We start from the raw sequence: 10,799 nt of genomic DNA, 5'->3' as shown, positions 1-10,799 counted from the left end.
CCCAAAGCAATTGCTAAGGTGTTACTCTTATTGCTGAATGATTTTTATTTATTTATTTTATTGGTTTTGGAAGTATGGGTGTCATTTTCTTGTGTGGATTGAGCATGAGTTTGAATCTGAAAGCTTCGTATGATGGTATATGCTTCTTGTCATTCTTCTTTTAGTTGGTTTGTAAGCTTTGTGGTGGCTTGTCTAGGTTTTTGGTTTATGAATTGTTATGCTTCTCTTGCTGTTGCGTGAAATTTTTATTTGTTTATTGTGTGATTGTACAGTTTTTCTTATATGGCTTGTCTAGTTTTTTTTAATTGCGTTCTGCTTTTGTTTTTTCTTGTTTGCTGGTTCAATTTTTAAGGCGCAGTTTCTGGATTAAAATAGTTTTCAAAGCACTCCATTTTTAAATGTTCTCAATCACCAGTCAGATTTTTAGTATATTCTATTCCTTATTCACATGTTAGGCCTCTTTTTAATTCACATAGCTTGTTTTTGCTGACCCCTTTTTATATTTAAACATTCAGTTTCAATTTTACATGTCTTCGGATACCCTATATTGACTATTAAACTCACTTGTCATACTTGTTTTTGAGACTTTCAGCTGGTTTTTAATCAATTATTCAAATAGGCGCCACCAGATTTTGCATTTGACCAAGGAATGAAGAAATAAGAATTAATTGAAAATAGATAGTGCGTCTTTGTGTTCTTATGTAAACCAGTTGTTTGATTATTTAGATAACTGACTAACTTGCTTTAACTAACATGAATTTGTTGGAGATAATTTTTCATGTGAAACAGGTTTTTTGCTGTATCTGATTTTTGTTGCTTTAACTAACCAAAAATTGCTTACCTTGTATCTGATTTTTGCTGCTGTTCTCCAGCAATTGTCATTGGTTTGCTTCTTCAAGTGTTTGAATTAAATGTTTACTTCACTGTTGCAACAATCTATTCTTTATTTTTAGTATTTATCTTGCATTTAGCTTGATTTTGGAAATTAAGATAGTAATCTTGTTTCCTTAAGTGCTCTTACAAATACTAGAAATGAGATCTTTTCGTGTAAGTTTTTTACCTTGTTGCGTTGGTTTGTTTCTCTTTCAGTTTATGTATCATGGTCTATTCCATTACATGAGCTTGTCAAATGTTCTTTATTTTTGTAGTAAGGGAAGTTTTGTCAACATGGATTTTGTGATTTGATAATGTCACTTGATTATTATTCTAGAGCGTACTATCCAAAGACAACTCCACTTTGGCATTCTCTCTTTAATACGAAGATGCTTTGGTTTTTTTGGCACTAAACTACATAGCATTCACTATCTTAATCATTGTTTCTGTCCTATCTGTTTGGTAGAATTTTCTTTTGAGTTTGACAATGAAGATATGAAATAGAAAGCTGGATTCTCATTGTTTTCTTATCTCCTTTTTCTTTTTTTGTTGCTGTTGTTGCAGATATTAGCTGTAGCTAGGAAAAATGGCCAGGTAAGAAGAGGTTGTGGTATTTTTATTTTTGGTGACTACAGAACAAGTTTGATTTAAATGTTGATGTACCCCTCTCTCTCTCTCTCTCTCTCTCTCTCTCTCTCTCTCTCTCTCTCTCTCTCTCTCTCTCCACATGTACAGATTAAGATTTTGAGTCCTGTAAGTGGAGATCTACATGCAACAATTTCAAGTTCTAGTGATTTGGATCTTCAGTCTGATGTTGTTAGTTTGCATTTATTTGCAAAAGCAAATCTGAAGCTATCTACAAGGTATATAAATCACTGCTTTTTGACAATTTAAGTTTGTCTTTCATTCTTGCATGTATTGTATTTTGGTTGTGCTCAATATAAGGGTAATAGTCTCATTGATTTTTTCCCCCTACTGAATAATTAATTGATATTGTCCTTGTTTTATGAAACTGTGAACGGAGAAGACCCTACACAAGACTTAAGTCACATATTTAGGTTGCTTTGTGGATTTATATCCCTCTTCCATGTAATCCTGCTTGCTGGTCGTTAGATTATAAATTATTATTAGTGGGCTATTAGCCCAAATAATTTATAAAAGGTTAGGGTTGGGTTTTGTATCACATCTTTCTTTTAAAAGTATATTCAGGGGTTATTTCTTTATTAAATCAAAACCAGTCACTTGAAATGAGTCTAACCTGTTGTCCTGCACTGGTGTGGTTATTCTGTATATTTCCTTGTAACTCACATCCTTTTTTACATGGTCACATTTGCATAATTTAGTGTTTGCTGCAATGGTGTACTATTAATGTTGATGGGATTTTGCAAGCTAATAGTTAGTTATCTCTCATGCACACAATTCATTCTCTAATTTTCAAGTTGCATTAAGCTCTAGAATTGTGTGCGTACATGTGTATTTATGTATGTGTGCCAATTTATTTTTTTTCTTTCTTTATCTTTTCTCTCTTTGCGCACGCCATTTTACTTTTCTCTGTAATAATTATCTATATTTTATTTTTATGAACACAGGGTCAACAACCTAGCCTTGCCAATTCAGTTAGATGGCTTCAAATTCAGATATCCACTGCCACTGTATGCTCTCCCTCACTTCCTGTTTATATTTGGTGTTGTATGAAATGTATACAATAAGCCTTTATCGTGTGTATTTTTTTTCTCTATGAATGGAATTACTGCTATATTTCCTAGCATTGTTATATTGGTATAGTTGGTCTTTGGGGGGAATTTTGATATTAATCGTGATATTTTCTAGCATGGTCCCATGTGAGACACTATTGGTTCCTATGTATAAATAATATATTATATATGTATACATACAAAGTCTTCTTTTTCATCATATAATAAACAAATTTAAGGCAAAAATAATTGATATGGAGAACATGGAGTAGTTTTCCTTTCATCAGGTACGTATCATGTAAATTTTGATGTACTTGCATTGCTACTTGCATATATAAATTAAGGGAGGAGCCAAGATAATTAATACTAAAAAATTTAGATTACTTTAATTTATCTAAAGAGAGGTCGATATAATATATAGAAAAAAATTATTTATCATAGTTATAAGTCCTAATAAAATATATAAAAGATTAATTAATTCACTAACAAAATATAGTAATCCATGAAGATACACGCATGAACTAATAAAAAGCACTAGTCCTTAGCATAAGTTTAATATAGAAATAGAAACTTGGAATATTACTTCATCAGTGCATGGCATAACGGTGAATCTTTTCATGAATGAAATGAATTATATTATATATATAGTTAGAGGGATACTGCTTTTACAAGATGCTATTTCGGGACTTTCAACTGTAGATAACTTACTCTTCCTAATATCTAGTTTATGAACTTTCAACTGTAGTGACATATACCCTAGTAGGGAAACTAGGGAAAAAAATATTTGGATGAATATAAACATGATGAGGTTATTCATGTTTGTGTAGAGTGAGCTCCATGGTTTAGCTGCTTTGCAGTGGTCAATTTGTCAAGACTCTCTTAATAGGTATGTTCAGAAACTCTGAAATATGTAAATATTTGAAACTGAAATTACTGCTATATTCCATGTCAAGACTCTCTATGAATGGAATTACTGCTATATTTCCTAGCATTCTTAATTTAGTTATCTTATTATTCTAGTTGACCACATGCATGCTGATTATTTTAAATTTTGAATGTTTAATCTTGATAATTTTAACAAATCTGTTGGTGATAATTTTTCATGTGAAATAGGTTTTAGATCTTCTTCAACTCTTGCTGCTAGCTACTTTACTTTGAAAGAAGAAGGGAAATTATCATTTGAAAGAGGTAATTATAATTTTCTTATATTTTCTTTTAAATACTATTTAAGTTTTTAATATCTGATTTGCATATAAAAGAATAAATTTCTTGCCTTTAGAATATATATATATTTTTAATGAATAGATTTTTTAAAATTCTTATTTGTAATCTCTCTTAGTCATGTCAATCTATAAGTCATGGATTGGAAAACCACGAACCACGCATGAGTATAAAGATGGTTTAAACAAGTTTTTGGATTTTGCTTTTGAGCATCGATCTCTCGCGGGTCATCAGATTAAATGCCCTTGTCCGGTGTGTGGTTTTGGCAAGTGGCAAACAAGAGAGAAAGTTTTTGAACATTTAATAGTCAAGCCATTTTCAGAAAACTACAAAGTTTGGTATTGGCATAGTGAAGAAGTAGTTGGAGTTGGGTCACAAGTTTATCAAACTAGTCACATTGTACAAGATGATTCGACATCTCAGCATCCAATGGTAACAATGCTCAATGACGCGTTTGGAGTTGCTGGACCTGGCTTGAATGAAGATGGAGATGGAGATGAAGACAACATAGAAGATGGAGATGGAGACAATGCAGAAAATGAAGAGCACAAGATTTTTTGCTGAAGGTTCTATAGCTGAGGGATACGTGGCTGAAGAAGCTCTTACATTTTGCTCTCGATACTTAGAAGGGATTGAGACAAGATTTAATAGGCCACCACGTGTTGATGATCGTCCGGATGATAATTACAGTACACATGTGGATTCCCTTTTTCCACAAATGGGGAACTCAAAGGGAGCTTTCACAGTATTTGAGTTGTCACCTATGGAAAAAAAACAAGCACATCGATATGTGGTTTTAAATTGTCCATATGTCAAACCGTTCATTGAGTAAGTGCTTAAGGATTTTCGTACATGTTTTTTATTTACTTGAAAATAGTTGTTTAGTTAGAGTTAAACTTCCATATCTGACAGTGACTTCAAAGATTTTGTACGAAAACGATCTAAGGGTAGAAGGCCTTCAAATGTAGAGATAGAAAAAAGAGTCAATAAAGATTTTGTTACTTGGTTTCCTGCGCAGGTAAATAGAGAAGTGATAATTTTTTGCTAATATTGAGCTAGTATTTGTGGATATAATAACTAATATCTCTATCATAATAGCTTATGAACGCAGATGTTATGAATACTGTGCATGAGGATTTGAGATACTTAGCAAGGGGTCCATCACGATATGCCAAGAGGTTTTCTACATTTAGTATTAATGGGTTCTCCTTTCGAATTACCAATCGAGACAAAGGGTTAAAGACCCAGAATAGTGGAGTTTTTTTAATGTCTTCAACTCCTTGTGTTGCTAGCGCTAGTGATGCTGATGTTAGGAATGCTGATTTGTCATATTATGGCAAACTAGAAGATATTATAGAACTAAACTACAATGGCCGATTTTGGGTTACTTTATTCAAATGTAAATGGGCTGACACCACTAGAGAACGGGGTTGTAGAAAGGATAATTGGGGTTTTACTTCTGTTAATTTTTCACGAGTAATACACAGTGGTGACCGAGAGGAGGATGATCCATATATTGAAGCCTCACAAGCTCGAATGGTGTATTTTGTCAATGATGAAGTGAATAAAGATTGGAGTGTTGTCGTGCATTTGAAGCCAAGAGATTCATATGATATGGGGGAAATGAAGATGATGAACCATGCGAGAATGAGCCATGGTTAGAGCAAAACTTAGATTCTTTATTTGAAAATGGTGATAATCTATCATTGTTAAGAGATGAGGTAGATGATGAACTACTAGATAATAACATTGGAGAAGACGAACACATGTCAGAATAGTGGGTGAGTTTTATTAATAAGTGGTTTATTATAGAAAAATAATTTTTGTCTACATTTCTTTTTCAATTTAACTTTTGTTTGTAAATTTTACATAAATATGTTGTTTAGACTCATTAATTGATTTAATGGAACTACTAAACCTTGATGCACATTTTATTCTATATTTATTAATTATTTATTTGATCTATTATGCAGATATGCCAAAGCAAAAGAAGTACAAGAATTTACTTAAAGCAGCAGCTGCCAATTCTTCACAAGACAAGTCAGTAGCAGCTGCCAATTCTTCACAAGACAAGTCAATAGCATCAAATGCATCACAAGTCAAGTTCCTAGCAGCTGCAAATTCCTTCCGAAACAAGTCGGCAGCAGCTGCAAATTCCTTCCGGGACAAGTTGGTAGCAGCTGCAAATTCCTCCCGGGACAAGTCAGCAGCTTCAAATTCCTCCCGGGACAAGTCAGCAGCTTCCAATTCCTCCCAGGACAAGTCAGCAGCTTCAAATTCCTCCCGAGATAAGTCGACAGCAGTTGCAAGCTCCTCCCGGGACAAGTCGGCAGCTTCAAATTCTTCTGAGCCATCATCAGTTGCTCCAACTATATCTGAGCATCCATCCGAACCTAAACGTAAATGTGGGCGTGAATCTAAGCATTACTGGACTGTTGATGCCATAGGTATGTAATATTCTCAAATGTAATATTCTCCAGCCACCTATCACACTATTTCTTTCACTCATCTTCCTTTCCAAATTTCACTATCTTCCAATTTACATGTCCTTGTTCAGATTTTCCTCCAAAATATTTATGAGCCATGAAAATTTGTTAAATTAAAAAAGACTTTAAAATTTAGACAAATAAACCCACCTAAAAGACTCATTTCCACTTTGATTTCTAGAAATATTAAGCTGATTGTTGAAGTTTAGCTTCTTCCTCATTTAATTTCTATAGAGGCAATGCTTGGCCATTAAAACATTATCACAACAAAGAGCAAAATATTCAGAATAACAAAAAATCTTTGAAGTTATTGATCTTCACGCATATTTTACATATGCATGATTTCTCTAAAGTTGATAATTCCATATTTGGACAAAACAATTTTAAAACACAGTCAATATCTTATACTAAGCCCAAGAAATTAAACAGCAAAAGACATTCTCTAATATCAAAGAAAAAAAATAATATTTTGTGTTTTTTTGTTAATATAAGAAAATGAAATTCTGGTCACAAGATGGGTGGGGGTTAAGAATTAAGATGATTTCATTTCGATTTTTCATTCAAGATTTTGCTCTATTCCATAACTCAATCAAATTTTGACACCTCTTTGGTTCCTCAAATTAAACCAAAGAATTGAACCCTAAATCCAGCTATTATTGTTAATTTTTCTTTATTTAGTTGACATATATATTGATTACTTTTAGAGTTTTAGTACCATGCTTAGATTTATACGTTTCCTAATAAACTATTTATATTTATATTTATATTTATATTTATATTTATATCCTACGGGAAATATACTAGTTCTCTGAATATCAACAGCTATATAAGAAAATAATATTAACAGAGCTAAAATTTTGTTTTGTTTTATTTTGTCTTTAGAGAGAATAGGAGACCAAATGCAACATTAATTATCATCAATTTTCAACCTAGAAAAAAGTAGTGATCTCCCTAAAAACAAACAAAATGTGTGACAAAGCAACCGTGTTTTGTCCATATTAAAGAAAATTAGATACCAGATCTGAATGAAAACTTTTGGCATAGCATGATTTCTTGTTTTAATAATGACATTTATCTTGCAGTGGATATTACTAATATTAGCCTATTTTCACCTTGATTCGGAATTTTGATGTATAATATATAGTATTATATATGTTGCTGTTACATTATACTCTGCACAAGAATCAATCTTTTATAATATATATCTATCATCATATGTTTTATTCTTTAGTTGCTCAATTACTCTTTTATTTATATTTATTTATCTATTTTAGATGAATATGAAAATAGTACACGCCTTCATTTATTAGTGAAGGATGTGCATAATTTGCTAGCAGGTTTGCGCATAGTTGTCAATTTTGATAGACAACATGCAGCAATAGGAGAAGCAGCCGGACTCCTTGCAGGAATTTGTGGGCAATTGGCCACTGATTGTGTAGCATTTCCAATCAGTTTTGATAAGTGGTCAGACATTCCAGAGAGCTTTTTTGAAAATCAATGGAATATTTTTTTCCAAGTAAGAAGATTACTTAAACTCTAAAGCTTATTTTTTTGTCATTATTTAGTTATATTTGTTAGTTAATATATATTCTTTGTTCCATATTAAAGGCTCGATTTTGCTTCAAAGTATGTGATAGCTTGGCCAAACAATTTCTACTCCAATCGCTTGGCAAAAAATGGAGGGAACATAAGATAAAGCTTTGGAACGAGTTTTATGATCCGAGGTTGAGTAAAACCGAGATCATAAATAATACACCAGAAGATATTACTCTTGATCAATGGGCTTTATTCATAGAATATCGTTTGAAGCCTGAAACTCAAGTAAGTACTTACAATCCTAGTTAAATGTTGTCCCACTAAAAAGCCTTATATATTTTGCTGCTGTAAATAGGATATTGAATTCATATGGAATATTGTGAATGCATGTTTAACTCTATTTAATTGTGTCCAAATTTATCTTTCAGAATCTTTGTAAGAGGAATCAAGAAATTCGGCAAAAACAAATAATTCCTCATACTTCAGGTGCTAAATCAATTGCAAGAAGAAGGGCTGAATTGGTAATAATTTCTATGTGTGGATTTCATACATTTAATTTTATTTTGGCATTATCCAATTTTTCAATTTAATTCCACTTGTCTCCACAACTATTATGAGAATTGTCATGATAAAATATCAACACAACTTTCATAGGTTCATTTCTATGTTGGTAATCATGAATTGGTAATCATCAATAACATTAATTTCTCAGCTTATGTTTAGTTTGCTGCCATTATTATATTTTATATAGCACAGGAGTCATTATGTTAGCACCTAATGCATCTCAGTTGTTATATTGTTGCTGTTAGTAACTTAATTTTATGCATATCTTTTCTTCAATGATATATTTCTTGATTGAGTCTTTCTACTTTTCTTGAATTTTAGACGGAAGAGACGGGAAAAGAAGTTAGTAGGGTTCAAATGTGGGACATCACTCACAAGAAAACAGATGGAAGTTATGTTAATGAAAAGGCTAAAGAAATAGCGGTAAGATTAAAGTACAACAAGTAACTTGTTTGTATTTCTTTTTCTTTCTTTTTTATAAGATAATATTATGTTTGATTCTTTCCCTTTCTTTTTATATATGTAGGAGAAGATTGAAGCATATAGCAGTCAACAAGCGGTGGAATCAACCGTTAATTCTCCTCTTGATGCTCTTGGAGTAGTTCTTGGGAAAGAGCACCCTAGTCGTGTTCGAGGTTTAGGCATGGGAGCTGTTCCAACTGTTGCTTTCAAGAACAACACCACAAGAATTAGTCAGATGAACTTAGGTTCTTCAAATGATGCTAGCACATCATCTACTTGTGGTTCCAATGTGCAAAAAGAGCTGGATACTGTTAAAGCGCAGTTGCAAGCATTAGTCTCTTATATTGCTTTTAAGGAAGGAGGTAAAATTCCAGTAGAATTAGCTGGAATGTTTCCTACTCAACAAATTTCACAGGTACAAATACAATTTATGTTCTTAATACCTTATTCCATGTGTAATACAAAAAAGTTGTTAAGTATCTTAATGGACTGGATCTACCAAATATGGACTATGCAACATTTAATTAATTAATTTATTTCAGGTATAGTACAGTAGCCATAGTTAAATGTAATTAAACAATAATTTTTTCTTGATGTATTATGGACAACATAATCTCACATTTGGCTGTTTATGTGTTATGGCATAATGCATGGGGGCATTTCGTGGTACGACACCCTTTTTAGCATAATTATTAGTACGAACCTCATCAATGACCTATCAGATACAATGGTAATAATAGAAATCATTATTGACTTTATATATGTCTCAGTCATATGAGTATATATTTGGCAGAGTAGTGCTTCCTGATTATTTTAGGATTGGTCCTTACAATAATGAGCATATTATATATTGTTGGCATATTATAAGACTCATAATAATCTTTATGGGCTCATTTTTGTATAGTGAAAGCTCATTGTTATCTATATGTTAGAGATATAACTTTATCTTTTTTTATCAAGAGTAGAATAAAGTAGTAGCTCTGAATTCAAGTAGTATTGTATAAAAGTGCAGTTTGTGTGATTGTATATATATAGAGAGAGTGGAAGTGGTGGTGGTGATGGTGCATGTGGTATATAGCAGTTTTAAGATAAAATATAATTTGGAGGGTAGCTACATGGATATTTATTTGACAAAATAGAGAGAGATTGATGGTTGAAATAGTTAAATTAGTGTGAGTTTCCTTTTCCTAATTCCCAGAAAACAGAGGAATTATTGTGCAAAAGTGCAGTTTTCTTTTTTGATTGAATAAATTTATATTAATAGTTTCAGATTCAATTTTATATCTTTTTTTATTGTACTCATAATTATATTTTTGTTGTAGGGATTGGATCAAGAGAGTGAGATTCCATCACCAAGAGAGTTAGGAAGTAGGTCTTCTGGAGCGAGCAACAAAGAAGCATGATCTTGTATGATAAAGATTTTATGTATTAAGTATTATAGATATATGTTAAGACAAATTATTGAAAAATGTTATCTTTGATACTTTGTTTTTGGATTATGATTTTTTATTTTCGGAGATTGTGTATGAATTAAAAATCTTGTTATGATGTTTGATTTAAGGTTATGCTTTTTGGTTATGAGATTTTAAAGTTTGAGTTCTAAAAATGTCACTTTAAATATATAGTTTCAATCTCATTTTAAAAAGTATAAAATTGTAATTAGGTAAAAATGACGGCTAAAAACGCCATTTTAAACAAAAATGGTGCCATTATATCCTGGTAAAAACGGCAGTTAAAAAATGCCATTTTAATCGAAAAGGATGCCATTAAACCCTGGTAAAAACGGCGGTTATAAACACCATTTTAATCGAAAAGGATGCCATTAAACCCTGGTAAAAACGGCGGTTATAAACACCATTTTAAACGAAAAGGATGCCATTAAATACAGGTAAAAACGGCGGTTATAAACGCCATTTTAAACGAGGAGAATGCCATTAAACCCAGGTAAAAACGGCGGTTATAA

The 10,799-nt window shown here is 32.0% G+C and overlaps 1 protein-coding gene across 1 annotated transcript; it reads left to right on the top strand.

Moving 5' to 3' along the window:
• Nucleotides 1–8,193: 8,193 nt before the first annotated feature.
• Nucleotides 8,194–10,414, top strand: LOC112794291 (uncharacterized). Its single transcript, XM_025836369.3, has 4 exons — nucleotides 8,194–8,331; nucleotides 8,696–8,797; nucleotides 8,901–9,251; nucleotides 10,159–10,414. Exons 2-4 carry the CDS (start codon nucleotides 8,732–8,734, stop codon nucleotides 10,237–10,239), a joined length of 498 nt encoding a protein of 165 aa, XP_025692154.1. The 5' UTR covers nucleotides 8,194–8,331; nucleotides 8,696–8,731; the 3' UTR covers nucleotides 10,240–10,414.
• Nucleotides 10,415–10,799: the final 385 nt, after the last annotated feature.

Source organism: Arachis hypogaea, chromosome 4 (genome assembly GCF_003086295.3).
Source record: "Arachis hypogaea cultivar Tifrunner chromosome 4, arahy.Tifrunner.gnm2.J5K5, whole genome shotgun sequence".
Classification (NCBI taxonomy): Eukaryota; Viridiplantae; Streptophyta; class Magnoliopsida; order Fabales; family Fabaceae; genus Arachis; species Arachis hypogaea.
This window is presented reverse-complemented; position numbering and strand designations above follow the sequence as displayed.